We start from the raw sequence: 17,860 nt of genomic DNA on the forward strand, positions 1-17,860 counted from the left end.
GGGGGGGGGGGGATATAGTAACTCAAATTCACATAAAGAAATAATTTTAAAAAACCAGTAAACCAGTAAAAGTAAATATAAAAGACACAGATAAACATAAGACAGTATAAATGGATTCTTCTGTTTTTATACCTTTCCTTTTCACACAGGATTTAAGAAAAATCTGCATAAAGCAAAAACTATAAAACTGTCTGTGCTGGTGGGCTTACAAGAATAGCAAAAAGAAGGAGGTAAGAGAATACAGAGCAAAGTTTTTGTATAATACGGAAACTAAGTTGGAATTAAATCTACTAGATTTTTGTAAGTTAAGATGTTAATTAAAACATCCAGGTAACCAAAAGAAAATAATTCCAAAAAATACAGGCAACTAAATGCAATATTTTAAAAAATATATACAGTAAAAGAAACTATAAGAGCATTAAAATGATACACCAGAAATATCCATTTAACACAAAGTAGTAGTGGAGTAAAAAAAAGTCATGACAAATAAAAAACAAATAGACAAAACAGTAGAATACAAATCCTACCTTATCAGTAATACAATAAATATAAATGAATTATTAAACACTCTAATAAAAAGGCAGAGATTGGCAGAATGAATAAAAGTACATGATTTAACTATATGCTCTACAAAAGACCCACTTAGGTTCAAAGACACAAATAGCTTCAAAGTAAAAGGATGGAAAAGGATACTTCCTCTCAAAAGAGAGCTAGAATAACTATACAGATATCAGATAAACCAAAATTTAAGGCAAACATTTTTATTGGGAACAAAGAAAGACATTTTATAATAATAATACATTGGTCAATGTATCAGGAAGACATAAAAATTGTATGTTTATTATAAACACATAACAACAGAGCCTCAAAGTACATGAAGCAAAATGTGACAGAAATGAAGAAAGAAATAGATAATTCAACAATATTAAGTGGAGACCTCACGATATTCACTTTCAACAATGGACAGAATAATTACAAAGAAGATCAACAAGAAAATACAAAAGGAAAAGCAACTAGATCAGACAGACATCTATAGAACACTCCAACCAACAACAGCAGAATACAAATTGTTCTCAAGTGCACATGGGACATTCTCCGGGATAGAACACATGCTAGTCCATAAAACAAGTCTCAATAAATTTCAAAAGACTGAAAACAAACACATTATATTCTCTGATCATAATGAAATGAAATTAGAAATCAATAATAAAAAGAAATGAGGAAGTTACATACATATGGAAAATAAACAAAAAACACTCCTAAATAACCAAGAGGTCAATGAAGAAACCAAAGGAAAATTAGAAAATACTTTGACACTGATGAAAACAAAAAAACATACAAAAGCTATGGCAAGCTGCTAAACCGTTTTTTTAGACAGAAATTTACAGCTGTAAATTCCTATATTAAAATAGAAGAAAGACTTCAAAAACTGGGAAAAGAAAAGCAAACCAAACCAAGCAAAAAGAAAGAAAGAACAAAAATTAGGCCAGAAAAAAGTAAAATAAGAACACAACTGAGAAAAATCAACAAAGCAAAAATTGCTTTAATTTAAGGAAGTCTCTGTCCAAGTCTCTGTCCATTAGCTAGACTGAACAGAAGAAAGGAGAAAAGATTCAAATTACTGAAATCAAAAATGAAAGAGGAGATAGCACTAACAACTTTACAAAAATACAAAGGATTCACAGGAAATACCACGAACAATTGTATTCCAACAAATTAGGCAACCTAGATGAAATGAAACAATTCCTGGACAGACACAAACTACCAAAACTGACTCAAGAAGAAATAAAAAATCTGAAAAGACCATAAACAAGCAAAGAGGCTGAATTAATTGTCAAAAAACATCACACAAAGAAAAGTCCAAGTCAATACGGGGCTTCAGTGGTGAACTCTGCCAAACGTTTAATGAAGAATTAATTAACACCAATTTTGTCACACCCTCATTTTACAAGTAAACTTCTCAACTCATTCTATAAGGCTAGTATTACCATAACACCAAAACCTGAAAAAGACATTACAATAAAAGTACAGAACAATTATTTCTACTAAATAGAGGTGCGAAAATCCTCAAAAAAAAAAATACTAGCAAACTGAATGCAGCAACATATAAAAAAGGACTTTCCACCATGACCAAGTGGGAATTATCCCAGGAAAACAGGGCTGATTCAATGTATAAAAATCAAATCAATGACAGATCACAGACCAAATGTAAAACATAAGATCATAAAACTACCAATCTAGGAAATCTTGAGTATGGAAATGACTTTCTTTTAAATAATTTATTTTATTTCTGTTATTATTGAAAATATACAAAGCAGAACATACACCAATCCAACAATTTCTACATGTACAATAAGGGGACAGTGATTACATTCCTTGAGTTGCACAACCATTCTCACTCTCCTTTTTGGAGTTGTTCCTCCCCCATTAACATACATTCACTTTCCCCTAGGTTTCCTATATAATCTTTCAACTTACATTAAGTTGTCAATTTGACCCCATATACCTAGATCTTAAAACAGCACAACGCTCAAAACAGACATTCTTTACTAGTGAAGCTAAACTATTGTTTGGTTTTAAGAAGAAGATATTTTTGGTTTAAGGTTTAAAGATTATCTCAGGCCAATAGTTCCAGGGGTTCATCCAGCCTCCATGCTCCAGAAATTCTGGATTCTATGAAAATTTTATATTCTGCATTTTTCCCCTTTTGATCAGGATTCTTCTATGGAATCTCTGATCAAAATGTTCAATAATGACAGCCAGGCACCCTCCAGTTCTCCTGGTCTCTTGGCAAAGGAGGCAGTCGTTCATGGAGGCAATTAGCCCCATATTCCATTTCCTCCTCCTGTTCCTGACTCTTCTTCTTCCTCTTTTCCTTCAGCCGAGCAGAGACCAATTGTTGAACCTTAGACGGCCAAATGCAAGCTTTGAAGACCCCAGGCACCATGCAACCAACCAGGAGGTAGAACAGAAGCACTAAACACATTATCAGGTCAATTAACTGGAATGTCTCATGAAAGCATGATCCTAAACCAACAAACCAAGGAACCAAATCCAGAGAGGTGTCTGGTTGTATATAAAGAGCCTCAGCAGCTACTGTTTTTTTTTTTGGGTCATTGTTGTAAATATATCTATCAGACAACTTTTGCCAATCGAACTTTTTACAGGTATACAACTTATTGACAGCACATACATTAATCAGCTGTGCCACCATAAAACCCCAAACCAAACCCACTGCCGTCGAGTCAATTCCGACTCATAGCAACCGTATAGGACAAAGCAGAACTGCCCCCATAGGATTTCCAACCCTATAAATATTTACACAAGCAGACTGCCGTATCTTTCTCCTGTGGAGTGGCTGGTGGTTTCAAACTGCTGACCTTTTTGGTTTGCAGACAAGCACTTTAACCACTGTGCAACCAGGGCTCCTTACCTAAGAAAATATAGGTAGCAAATAAGCATTTGAAAAGATGTAATTATACGTTGCTAGGAAATTGCAAATTAAAACAACGAGATACACACCTACTAAAAAAACCTGTTGCTGTTGAGTCGATCATGACTCTTAGCGACCCTACACGACAGAGGAGAACCACCACATAGGCTTTCCAAGGAATGGCTGGTAGGTATGAACTGCTGACCTTCTGGTTAGCAGCCACAGCTCTTAACCACTGTGCCACCAAGGCTCCACACACCTACTAGAATGGTTAAATTTCAAAACACTGATAAAACCAAATTCTGGAGAGGATGTGGAACAAGCACCTTCATTCACTGTTGATGGGAATGCAAAATGGGACAGCCGTTGTGAAAGACAGTTTAGCAGCTTCTTCGAAAGTTAAACACAGGCTTACCATATGACCCATCAATCATCCTCTGAGGTTTTTACCCAAATGAGTTGAAAACTTACAGAAACCTGCATATGAATGTTTATAGCACCTCAATTATTCATAATTGCCAAAAATTAGAAGCAGTCAAGATGTCCCTTAATAGGTGAATGGATAAACTGTGGCACATCCATATAATGGAGTATTATTCAGCAGTAAAAAGGCTATGAAAAGACAGGGAGGACCCTTAAATGTGTACTGCTACATGAAAGAAGCCAGTCTGAAAAGACCACACACAGGACTCCAACTATGACACTGTGTAAAAGGCCTAACTGTAGAGACAGTAAAAAGATCAGTAAGTGTCAGGGGGCTAGAAGACAGGACTGAATAGGTGAAGCACAGGGAATTTTTAGGGCAGTGAAGCTTTTCTGTATTATACTTTAATGGTGGATATATGACATTATATATTTGTCAAAACCCATAGAACTGTACAGTACAAACAGTGAACCTAAGGTAAAGTATATTTAGTTAATAATTATGTTAGGATGTGTTCTCTAGAGAAGTAAAAACCAGTGAAGCATACGTACACTGAGAGAGAGAGAGAGAGAGATTTATCTCAAGGAAATGGCTCACACAGTTGCAGAGGCTGGCAAGTCCCAAGTCAGTGAGTCAGACGTTAGTCTGAAGGCTTCCCTGACTCAGGTAGCTGCAGGAGCTGACAAACCCAAGATCAGCAAGTCAGACGTCAGAACACTGGCTCACGGGCTGCGGAGGCTGACGAATCCAAGATAGACAGGTAAGACAGCAGGCTGCTGGCTCAAAGGCTGCGGAGGCTGACAAATTCCAATACTGGAAGGTAAAATGGCAGGCCGCTGGTAAAAGTCCCAAGAACAGGAGGTCAGAAGACAATGAGCCAGATGCATAAGCCAGAGCAAGCAAGTGAGCTTCGCCAGACCGTCCATGTACATACATTGGATGCAGGCCACACTCCAGAGGAAATTCCCCTTACAACTGATTTGGCTGATGACAACACATCACATCATGGAGGATGACTACATCACTATATAACTGCCAAACTACATCATTACATAACTGCCAAAATACATCATTACATAACTTAGAATTATGGCCTAGCCAAGTCGACACACAAAATTAACCATCACAATAATGTATCAATATTGGTTAATCAGTTGTAATACATGTACCACACTAATGGAAGATATTAATAAAAAAGGAAATTGTGGAGCAGGGGAAGACATGCACACTGTACTTTCTGCTCAATTTTTCTGTAAACCTAAAACTCCTCCAAAATATGTCGTTGCTGTTATTAGATACTGTCAAGTTAGTTCCAACTCACAGAGACGATGAAAAACAGAACAAAACAATGTCCGTACTGTGCCATCCTCACAATTGTTGATTAATGTTTGAGCCCACTGTTGCAGCCGTCTCGCTAAGGATCGTCCTCTTTTTCACTAATCCTCTACTTTACCAAGCATGATGTCCTTCTCCAGTGACTGGTCCCTCCTAATAACATGTCCAAAGTACATGAGATGAAGTCCCCCTCCATCCTTGCTTCTAAGGAGCACTCTGGCTGTATTTCTTCCATGACACACTTGTTCGTTCTTCTGTCAGTCCATGGTATGTTCAATATTCTTTGCCAACAACATACTTCAAAGGTATTAATTCTTCTTCAGTCTTCCTTATTCATTGTCCAGCATTCGCATGGCATATGAGTCAAGTGAAAATACCATGGCTTGAGATGGGCACACCTTAGTCTTTAAAGTGATACCTTTGCTTTTTAACACTTTAAAGAGGTCTTTTGCAGCAGATTTGCCCTGTGCAAAACATCCTTTGATTTCCTGACTGCTGCTTCCATGGATGTTGATTGTGGATTCAAGTAAAATGAAATCTTTGACAACTTCAATCTTCTCTTCGTTTTTAGTATGTTGCTTATTGGTTCGGTAGTGAGAATTTTTGTTTTATGTTGAGGTGTAATCCATACTGAAGACTGTAGTCTTTGATCTTCACCAGTTAAGTGCTTCAAGTCCTCTTCACTTTCAGCAAGCAAGGTTGTGTCATTTGCATAATGCAGGTTGTTAATGAGTCTTCCTCCAATCCTGATGCCACATTCTTCTTCATATAGTCCAGCTTCTCAGATTATATGCTCAGCATACAGATTGAATAAGTATGGTAAAAGGATACAACCCTGACACACACACTTCCTGATTTTAAACCATTCAGTATCTCCTTGTTCTGTTCGAACAGACTGCCTCTTGGTCTATGTACAGGTTCCGCAGGAGCACAATTAAGTGTTCTAGAATTCCCATTCTTCACAATGTTATCTATAATTTGTTCAGATCCACACAGTCGAATGCCTTTGCATAGTCAATAAAACACAGGTAAACATCTTTCTGGTATTCCCTGCTTTCGGCCAGGATCCATCTGACATCAGCAATGATATCCCTCACTCCACGTCCTCTTCTGAATCTGGCTTGAATTTATGACAGTTCCCTGTCGATATACTGCTGCAGTCACTTTTGAAGGATCTTCAGCTAAATTTTACTTGAGTGTGATATTAATGATATTGTTCGAGAATATCCACATTCTGTTGGATCATCTTTCTTGGGAATAGGCATAAATACAGATCTCTTCCAGTCAGTTAGCCAGGCAGCTGTCTTCCAGATTTCCTGGCATAGACGAATGAGCACTTCCAACGCTGTATCCTTTTATTGAAACATCTTGGTTGGTATTCCATCAGCTCCTGGAGCCTTGTTTTTCACCAGTGCCTTCAGTGCAGCTTGGACTTCTTCAGTACCATTGGATCTTGATCATATGCTACCTCCTCAAATGTCGGAATGTCCACCAAATCTTTTTGGTAGACTGACTCTGTGTATTCCTTCCATCTTCTTTTGATGTTTCCTGCATTGTTTAATATTTTGCCCATAAAAACCTTCAAAATTGCAACCGGAGGCTTGAATTTTTTCTTCAGTTCTTTCAGCTTGAGAAATGCTGAGCTTATTCTTCCCCTTTGGTTTTCTAACACCCAGCTTTACACATTTCATTGTAATACTTTACTTTGTCTTCTCCAGCCGCCCTTTGAAATCTTCTGTTCAGTTCTTTTACTTCATTATTTCTTCCATTTGCTTTAGCTACTCTACGTTCAAGAGCAAGCTTCAGCATCTCTTTTGACATCTGTTTTGGTCTTTTCTTTCTTTCCTGTCTTTTTCATGACCGTTTACTTTCTTCATGTACAATGCCTTCGATGTCATCGCTCAACTCGTTTGATCTTCAGTCATTAGTGTTCAATGTGTCAAATCTATTCTTGAGACAGTCGCCAAATACAGGTGGGATATACTCTAGGTCTTATTTTGGTTCTTGTGGACTTGTTCCAGTTTTCTTCAGCTTCAACTTAAACTTGCATACGTGCAACTGTATGGTCTGTTCTGTAGTCAGACCATGGCCTTGTCCTGACTGACGATATTGAGCTTCTCCATCATCTCTTTCCACAGAAGTAGTCGATTTGATTCCCATGTTTTCCATCCAGCAAGGTGCCCATGTATAATAGTCATTTATGTTGTTGAAAGAAGGTATTTGCAAATTTCTATCATCACACGCTCTCCGGCATTATTGCTATCACCAACACCTTATTTTCCAACTACAGATCCTTCTTCTTTGTTTCCAACTCTTGCATTCCAAACACCAGTAATTACCAATGCATCTTGACTGCACGTTTGATCAATCTCAGACTGCAAAAGTTGGCAAAAATCTTCAATTTTCTCATCTTTGGCATTAGTGGTTGGTACGTAAATTTGAGTAATAGTCTTAATAACTTGGTTTTCTTTGTAGGCATATGGATATTACCCTATCACTGACAACACTGTACTTAAGGATAGATCTTGAAATGTTCTTTTTGATGATGAATGCGACCACATTCCTCCTCAATTTGTTATTCGTAGAATAGTAGACCATATGATTATCGATCTGAAATGCCAATACCAGTCAACTTCAGCTCACTAATGCCTAGAATATCGATCTTTACGCGTTCCATTTCATTACTGATAACTTCCAATTTTCCTAGATCCATATTTTGTACATTCCATGCTCCAATTATTAATATCCAGCTGTTTGCAGCTGTTTCCTTTCATTGTAAGCCATGCCGCATCAGCAAATGTAGATCCCAAAAGCTTGACTCCATCCATGTCATTAAGGTCGACTCTACTTTGAGGAGGCAGCTCTTCCCCAGTCACATTTTGAGTGTCTTCCACCCTGAGGGGCTCATCTTCCGGGACTATACCAGACAATGTTCCACTGCTATTGATAAGGTTTTCACTGGCCAATTTTCTCAGAAGTAGAGCACCAGGTCCTTCTTCCTATTCTGTCTTGGTCTGGAACCTCGACTGAAACCTGTCCACCATAGGTGACCCTGCTGGTATTTGAAATACTGGTGGCATAGCTTCCAGCATCACAGCAACCCTCAAGCAACCACACTACAACAAACTGACAGAGGCATGGTAGCTCTAAAATAGTCTATTATTATTTTTTAAATGCATAAAACCAAAGAGAGAGAAACAAAGGAGACAAAGCAACAAATGCAGAAAACAAAATCAATCGATGTAACACAACATATTAATAGAATACAAAACAAAAACCACAGATCATCAAAATAAACACAGAATAAGGATTTAACAAAATCCAAAATTTTTTTCATGACAAAATACTCAACAAACTAAGACTGGAAGAGCAATTCCTCAACTCGATAAAGGGCATCTATGAAAAAGCACCAGCTAACTAACCATCACACTCTGTGGTGAAAGACTGCAAGCCTCCCTCCCACGTCCCTAAGATCAGGAGCAAGATAAGGAAATTTCACTCTTGCCAGTTCTATTCAGCATTGCCCTAGAGATTCTAACCAGGGCAAGAAAAAAGTAAAAGGCATCAGGACTACAAAAGAAAAAGTAAAACTAACTCTATTTGCAGATGACATGATCTTGTACATAAAAATCGTAAGAAATTCACAACAAAACTATTAGAACTCATAAGCAGGTCTAGCAAGATTGCAAGATTGAAAATCAACATAAAAACTCAACTGTCTTTCTATACATTGGCAATGATCAATCTAAAATTAAGAAAACAACTGTTTACAATACTATCAAATGCATAAAATACACAGAAATAAATTTATAAAAGAAGTGCAAAACTTGTACACTGAAAGCTATATAGCACTGGTGAAGGAAATTAAAGAACCCTAAACAAATGTAAAGACAGTCAATGTTCATGGATTAGAAGACTTAATGTTGTTAACATGGTGACAGCCCCCAAACTGACCTACAGATTCAAAGTAATCCCTATCAAAATCCCAAATGTCTTTTTCCTCCCAGAAATTGACAAATTTATCCTAAAATTCACATGGAAATGCAAAGGAGTTAGAAGAGGCAAAACAAACTTGAATAATAAAAACAAAGTTGGATTTCAAAACTTACTACAAAGCTACAGTAATCAAGACATTGCTGTACTGGTAGAAGGACAGACATACAGATCGATGGAATAGAACTGAGAGTCCATAAATAAACCCTCACATCTGTGATCAACTGATTTTCAAAAAGGGCACCATGACAGTTCGATTAGGAAAGCATAGTGTTTTCAACAAACAGTGCTGGGACAAACAGATATCCTCATGCAAAAGAATGAAGTTGGATCCCCTACCTCACACCATATACAAAAATAAACTCAAAAGGGATCACAGACCTAAATTTAAGAGTTTAAACTACAAAACTCTTAAGAGAATATACAGATGTAAATCTTCACAATCTTAGATCAGTCACTGGTTTCTTAAATATAATACCAAAATGACAAAAGATAAAAGAAAAAATAAATTTGACTTAAAAATAAATTTGAAACTTTTGTGTTTGGAAAAAAAAACATCAAGAGTGAAAGAAAACCCACAGAATGTGGAAAATATTTGCAAATCATATATCTGACAAGCACTTTGTATTTAGAATATATAAAGAACTTTTACAATTCGATAAAAAAAACAACCCATTAGAAAACGGGCAAAGAATATGAATAGACATTTCTGCAAAGAATATCTACAAAAGGCTATTAAAAGCACATGAAGAGCTGCTCAACATCATTAGAATGGCTAAAATAAGAATTACAAATATTAGCAAGCATTGCAGAAGATATGGAGAAACTGGAATCCTCATACGTATCTCTTGGGACTATGAATGATACAGATGCACTGGAAAATAGTCTGGCAGTTCCTCAAAAAGTTAAACATACACTCACCGTACTATCTGCCTAGCAATTTAACACAACAACCTGTTCACAAATGCTCATACCCACGTTATTCATAATAGCCAAAAAGTGGAACCATGCCAAATGGCCATCTACTGATGAACAGATGAACAAAAAAACTGTATTTCCCCACAATGAAATATTATTCACTCATAAAAAGTCATGAGGTACTGATGCATACTACAACATGGCTGAACCTTGAAAACATTATGCTAAGTGAAAAACCCAGTCACGAAAGTCCACATTTTGTATAATTCCATTTACATGAAATGTCCAGAACAGGTAAACCCATGGAAATAAAAAGCACACTACTGATTGCCAGGAGCTGGACTGTGACAAAAAATTTTTAAAAGTGAGAGGAGATGTCCCAGAGTACATTCCTCATTGGCTTATGCCTTGAGCCCTCTCTAACGCTAAAGTTTTAGCAAGCAAATAAAAATTTAAAAGTTTCAGTTTTATCTTTCGAAAACAATCAAGTAATAATATCTATACTGAATGTTTGTAACTTTTTAAAATCGGCTGATAGCTGAATAAGTAAACGTGAGAGCTGTTCAAATACACAGGTCAGTTTACCGAGAGCTGAGATGCACCAGGTGGCCTGCATCCGTTATGTCTGTAAGTTCAAGTATCCCAGTTTAAGGAGCTGCTGTTTTAGGAGCCTGGTTCCCAAGTGATGGTCCCAGAAGACATTTATCACCAGCGACCTGCCTTTTTTCCAAAACTTCACAAACTACAATATACCTTACTGACTGAAAATATTTCTGGAAGATTCGATGGGGTGACAGTTAATGTTTATGAAAGAAACATTTCTCAAAAATGTCAAAAGATGCACTTCATGCTTGTAAGTCACAATGAGTTACAGCTGGTCTCTTTACATTTTACTAATGTGCCAGTTACAACTTTACAAAATACACATTATGATAAATAGCTAGCAGCTGTGTACATGAAATGCGAAAATAATGTGTGTAAAACGATAGAAAATGGTCAAATACTGAACTGACTGGTATACTGAAGTTCACAGCTCAGCTATCCCAAGATCCCACGTGGGTGAATGACTGTCTACCGTGAAGACTTTGTTGAATACCTTCACCTGACTGTCTGGGTCAGTATGATTTCGGCCACTGGAGGACAAGCGTTATGTAACAACATGACCCATGGCCCAAAACCCTAATTTCAGCTCCTCCAAAACGAAGCTGTTTAATGTACACCAAGTCTTTTTATCCCCCATCTGTAAAATGAAGATATTACACAATCTTCTACTTTAGGACAAAGAAAACTGCTGTTCAAATGAGACTACTACTCTTGTTATTTAAATCATTTAAGGAGCCCTGGTGGCACAACAGTTAAGCACTCGGCTCCTCAACAACAGGCTGGAGGTTCAAACCCACAGACAAAGACGTGGTGATCTGCTCCTGTAAAGATTACAGAAGTTCTATTCTGTCACATGGGGTCGCTTTGAGTTGCAAAATCGACTTGATGGCACCTAACAACACTGGAGCCCTGGTGGCCCACTGGTGAAGCATTCAGCCGCTAAACAAAAGGCTGGCAGTTTGAATCCACCCGCCACCTCTTGGAAACCCTACAGGGCACTTGTACTCTGTCCTATAGGGTCACTATGAGTTGGAATCCACTCAACAGCAACGGGTTTAACAACAACATTAAGGCATTCCTTTTCACTGTATATTTCATTAGAGATATAATTAATCTTATTCTTTCTCAGATATAGCACTCACTCAAGTGAACAAACTTTTAAGAGAATATTCTTATTCCAGGACTAAATCCAAGTTTTGGAAAGGATTAAGTAAATTCTACACGATTTTATCAGTCTATGGAATCTTGCTAAGCTGAAAACTCTACTCATGAAATAACCAGAAATTATATAATGATATAACAGAATTCCAGGATATTCAAGTATTCCAGCCAGCCACTTGGCGCTACATACAGCAAATACTGAATTTCCCAAACAATAAAGTCCGCGTTACACTTCGGTACATGTTGCTGTTGATGGGTGCTGTCGAGTCAATTTTGACTCATAGTAACCTCACGTGAAAGAGGAGAATTGACCCATAGGGTTTTCTGGGCTGTGATCTTTACAGGAGCAGATCACCAGGTCTTTCTCCCATGGGGTCACTGAGTTGGTTCAAACTGCCAACCTTTCAGTAGCTGAATGTTTAACCCTTGCTCCCCCAGGACTCTTTCTTGGGTGCCTATTCAACCATACAAAGGCAAGTACCAGGGTCCCTGGCCCAGAGAGTGTTTGGGTTACTATCCTGTAATCAAATAAAAAAAAAAAAATGATGTTTCCACTTCTTTAACCAGAGCTAAGGTTTTTAAAGAACTACGAGCCTAGTTCTCCAAGCACTTGTGTCTGCCAGAATTTCACAATAACAGCTGTAGGATGTGGGTCCACTTCCCCAGGACCACCCTTTCAATTTTGGCCCAAAATTTTTAGGAAGGGTTTCAGGTAACATAAGCTGAAACCATCACTCCTATTCCCACAGTCCCAAGCTCTTCTGTAGCTTCTTTTTTAATATCAAAAAAAAGGAGGGGGACAGTAGAAAGCACACAACATGACAAGCAGTCTGAAAATGAAGGTTTCTGCCCTAGCTGGCATTAGCTTCCTTTGGGGGTCTCCAAGATCACCCCCAAGTTTGATGATTTGTTAGGAAGACTCACAGGACGCAGCGTATAATCACGTTCACAGCTGCGTTTTATTACAGCAAACAGACACAAAGCCCAGTCAGCAAAGAGAAAAGGGGCACGGGGTACAGTCCAGAGGAAACGAGGTGTGGGCTTCCAAGAATCCTCGCCCACGGGTCACCCAGGATACACCTGAATCCCCCAGCAACGAGTTGCTGACAACACGTGCAAAACGTTGTCTGCCAGGAAAGCTCCCTGGAGACTCACCGCCCAAGGTGTTCATCGGGGGTGGGATGTATATGCACCTTCTGCCTAGCATGTACCAAGATCCAGCCTCCAGAAGGAAAGCAGGTGTTCGGCACAAACCACATTGTTGGCACAAACAGTTTGGGCACGGTGAGCCACTCTCATCAGTCTGGCGAATGGTGGGAGCCCTCCCCAAATCCAAGGTTCCAGGCATCAGGCAAAGGCCAACCCTGCAAGCAGGCCTTTCCAAGGACAGCGGTCTCAGGCCTGTTAGGTTAACTCTTTTCTGCACGCTCGCCTCCTGGGATCTCAGTTTCACCATGTAACTCCCCCGGTTCTGTTAGTTTGCTAGAGTAACCTTCCAGCCTTACGCAGACATCTCACTGCGTAGGACAGTAAGGTCACGGGGCGCGGCCATCCCTGGAGCAGCAGCCTGCCTTCCCTAGACGTCGCGACAGGGTCCTCTCCCTCCAAGCCCCTGCCCGCCCTGCTCATCTGTGCTCTCCAAGCTTCCCTCGGATTTCCTGTTTCCCTAACGTGCGGTATTTTTGTCTTCTAAGTGTTCTCAGCACATGCTCAAAAAAGGCTGAGGTTCATCAAACACAGGAATGAGAAACTGCTCTCAGAGACCGCCTTTTGTAAAAAGCGGGAAAGGCGGTTGTATTCCCATCTCTCTGTCCTGTCCACAGCCCAAGGGCTATGCTGAGAGCGAAGCTGGGTCAGCGTTCTCTGACAACACAGAACGTACCCCCACGTGGCCACTCATGACACCACCCATTTCAGGGCAAGGGGCCCTCTTCTGTCACATGCACCCAAGGAAAACAACAGACAGGCACGGACGGATAATTCCCACCCCACAGCTAGGTGCCCAGGCTCTGAAAGCCTCGTGAAACGGGCTGAAAACATCAAGATGGGCCACAAGAACCGGGGCCCAGTCTCAGCCCAGGCTCCTCCGAGCCGTGTCATCTCTGAAAAGCCACGTCATCCCTGTGGGCACAGCGACAGGCAGGCTGCTCTGAGTCCACCTCCACACTAACATTCCAGGACTGTCCGTGACTGTCTCCCTAAAAGAACACGGCGGGTCAAAAGGTCTAAAATTCGTTTGGTGATTTTTCATCCCAGTTAAACGATAGATACCCAAGGGTTCATTCTTTTTAAATAACAAACAGACACTGGTGGGCTCGAGTTGTCTCCGGTCTGAGAAGATGTCTACCTCCTTTGTGCTGGTTTCTATACCCCGAGACTGACATGGCTACGTGGCAAGCAGGCATTTCCGTGAAGTTCTCCAGAATTATTACTTATGTATTCTATCCAAACTCATTCTGCAAAGGCTCCATTCATTCAAATATATTTTAAAAACTGACTGTACTAGGCGCTGTGTGTCCAGACGATATGGTTCTGTAAGTTATGATTTTTCTAACTACGTTTTTGTTTTCTTAAAATAATTTAAGGTGAAACTCACAAACATGGAATTAATTTTAAAGTCAACAATTCAGCAGTATTTAGTACCTTCACAATGTTGTGCAATCACCACCTCTGTCTAGTCTCAAACACTTCCATCACTCCAGAGTTAAACCCTTTACCCGTTCAGCAGCTTCTCCCCATCCTCCTGCTGCCCAGCCCCCGCCCCAGCCCCTGGTGACCACTAATCCACCTTCTGTCTCTATGGACTGGTCTATTCTGAGAGTTCACAGAAATGGAACCACATAATATGTGGCCTTCTGTGCCCTTCTTCTTCCACTCAGCAAGATGTTTTGGAGGTTCATCCACACTGTGGCATGTATCAGTACTTCATTCCTTTTTATGGCTCAACAATATTTCACTGTGTGGATACACCACAATTTGTTTGTTCTTCTATTGGTGGGTATTTGGCCGTTTCCACTTCTGGCTTTTCTGAATAATGCTGCTATTACATCATATACATGTACTTGATCACCTATTTTCAGTTCTTTTAGATATATACCTAGAAGTGGAATTGTGGGGTCATACGGCACCAGTGGAGCCCTGGCGGCATAGTGGTTAAGAGCTCAGGCTGCTAACCAAAAGGTCAGCAGTTCGAATCCACTAGCCACTCCTTGGAAACCCTATGGGACAGTTCAACTCTGTCCTATAGGGTTGCTATGAGTTGGAATCAACTTGACAGCAAGGGGTTTTTTGTTTTTTGTTCTTTTTTAGTTTATGGCACCAATAGCAGCCCTAGTGGCACAATGGTTGATTGCCAGGCTACTAACCAAAAAGGTCTGCAGCTGGAACCGACCAGTCGCTCCACAGGAGAAAAGACCTGGTGATCACCTAAACCAGTGCATACCATGGGACCTGTCTAGACGTGTGGGTGAGGGTGTCTATCTCACTTCTGAAAAAGTGGAACGGGCGGGGGCGCTGACGTCCGATCTGGACAAGCTCCCCGACCACTGATCCTCTACCCATATATTCTTGGAATAAAATTACCCCAACAAAGAAAGGTAGTACAATCCAAAACGGTAGCTATAAAGATTGGGACAAAAGAGAAGAAGCAAGGAAAAAGTCTGAACTCACCGGGACTGTGGCAATCCTTTTTTACTGAGATCTGCCCTCACACGTTCTCCTACATGTCTGTAAATTTCCACTAAGCTGTTTATTGCTGCATCTCGAACCTAGGTGTAAAAGAAGAGATCTTACACAGCCGCTCTGGGTCACTCCACAGCACTTCCTGCTGGGGCTCAGCAGGCCACACACCCCCAGTTTACTGATACAGTTACCAATGCAACCGCAAATACAATCCCGTACACACATTTGACCAGACAATGTCACGTCTAACAGTTGTGACCCTGGGGACACAATCCCAAAGAGCAGAAAAAAATTCAGGTTCCCATCCCTGTATGCATGTGAAAGTCCATATCCCTTAGTTTTTTCCATTCTTAAATATGATGTCAGAAAATAGAATTTTCAGGCCATCATTCCAAAATAGAGAACACACTACAAATAAATGAATTATACTAAAAATAAAACACCAGGCAACACATCCTGGATTGAAGTCAATTAAACAAACACTTTATGAGCAAAAAAACGGGCACCACAGGCTACAGAGAGTCTGATTCAAGAAGCTCACAGTCCTAAGCAGAGATAAAGAAGCCCGTAACTCCATACTTAATACAAGACAGGACGTAATAAATATTTCAGTACAAAAAACTCCCTGGAGCTTAAAGGAGGAAGCAATCACATCAGGGGAGATCAGGAAACATTTCATGGACAAGGAAGGAACCACTGAAAATGAGCTTGAAAGGACAAGGGTTCACCAGCTAAAGGGGGAAGGAGCCAGAATTCCACAGGAAGGTACAGCTCGGGCAGAGGTCTGAAGGCAGAGATGCATGCATGCACTTCCGGAAGCGCAAGCTGGCCAGGCTGGTAAGGCACAAGCACGAATGAAGAAAAGCAGCAGTAAATGAGACTTAGAAGACAGAACAGATTTAAAAAAAAAAAAAACCCTGGGAAATGTGAACATGGACTATGTATGAGACAGTATCACTGTATCCATGTTAAATGTCTTGGATGGAAAAATGACGTTATATAAAAAAAATCCTCGTTATTAGGAGACACACACTGAAGTATCTAGGAGTAAAACATCATGATGTCTACAAGTTATTTTCAAAGGCTCAGCACACACAAAAAAGAGTGTGTGTGTGTGTGTGTACACGTATCTAAAATAAACGTGACATGTTAACTGGTCAATAAGATGTTCACTATACCTCTCTATCAATTTTTCCACAGGTTTAAAATTTTGCAAAATAAAAAGGCAGGGGAAATTTTTTGAACGGAACCAAGATCTTGACTGTCAATGGGGTGGTGAGCACGAAGGGGGAGTCTGTATTTAACTCAGCAGGCAAAGATGGTTAGGGAAGAGATTCAATTTTGGACTTGGCTTCCAGCAACCCACAGTGACAGAGAGCGAAGGAAAGAGGAAGGGAAGAGGGACACAAATACCACTTCCCAATTCTGAGTGTTAGACGCTGCGCTTTGATTTAACAGTGGAACACGACAGGCAATTTTACTCAGAATTCTCCCCACCCCCACGGTGAAAACAGGCAAGTCTCAAAACATATTATCTAGTCCACCAAAACCTTTATGAGTTTATTTGGGAAAAGAAATAATTTGTGATATGAGGAAAACTTTTTACATTGAAGTATGCATATTTTACAGAAGCGTCCAATGCTAGGACATCTTAAATAGCAGTAAGTCATCCCCTTCATTTACTTCCTAGTGACAACATCTGCTCAGAGCAAATCACAAGAGGTGCCTGTCTTGAAGAGCAATTGGTATACAGTCAGCTACTTAGAAAGTCTGGGCCATAAACACTTTAAGAGAATCTACTGAAAAATTACTAGCTTTAGATCAAGGAACTGATGTGAGTAAGTACCTACTTGGCCACTTAGGGAGCCCTGGTGGCCCAGTGGTTAAAAGCTATGGCTGCTAACCAAAAAGTAGGCAGTTTGAATCCACCAGCTGCTCCTTGGAAACCCTATGGGGCAGTTGTACTCTGTCCTATACGGTCGCTATGAGTTGGAATCGACTCAACGCCAATGGGTTGGGTTTTTTTTTTTTTTTTTGGTTTGGCCACTTAGAAACTGCCTAACCTTTAATTAAATACTTAAATTCTTTTAGTCTGAGTTCCCTCCTCTGTAAATTGAGGGTTGCTTTGAAAATTAAAAGAAATAATAGCTTCACTGAATGAATATTTGAGTGCCTACTACCCGCCAAAACAAAATGATACCCAGGCCAGGTAAGTGCCATAATCAGTAGGTGAGGCGGGCCGGGGGAGGCCGACCAACGTCAGGGCCCTGTCAGGTGAGTGACGTAGTCAGTAGGTGAGGCGGGCCGGGGGA

The 17,860-nt window shown here is 40.0% G+C and overlaps 1 protein-coding gene across 12 annotated transcripts in view; it reads right to left on the minus strand.

Annotated features, from left to right (window-relative positions):
- Window positions 1-17,860, minus strand: part of CLASP1 (cytoplasmic linker associated protein 1) — a 350,733-nt gene that overhangs the window by 198,032 nt on the left and 134,841 nt on the right. For all 12 annotated transcript variants that reach the window (XM_023742167.1, XM_023742168.1, XM_023742166.1 and 9 more), the window contains exon 7: window positions 15,537-15,634. In XM_023742167.1, the coding sequence (XP_023597935.1) occupies window positions 15,537-15,634 (98 nt within the window). The remainder of the gene's footprint in view (window positions 1-15,536; window positions 15,635-17,860) is intronic.

Source organism: Trichechus manatus, unplaced genomic scaffold (genome assembly GCF_000243295.1).
Source record: "Trichechus manatus latirostris isolate Lorelei unplaced genomic scaffold, TriManLat1.0 scaffold00203, whole genome shotgun sequence".
Classification (NCBI taxonomy): domain Eukaryota; kingdom Metazoa; phylum Chordata; class Mammalia; order Sirenia; family Trichechidae; genus Trichechus; species Trichechus manatus.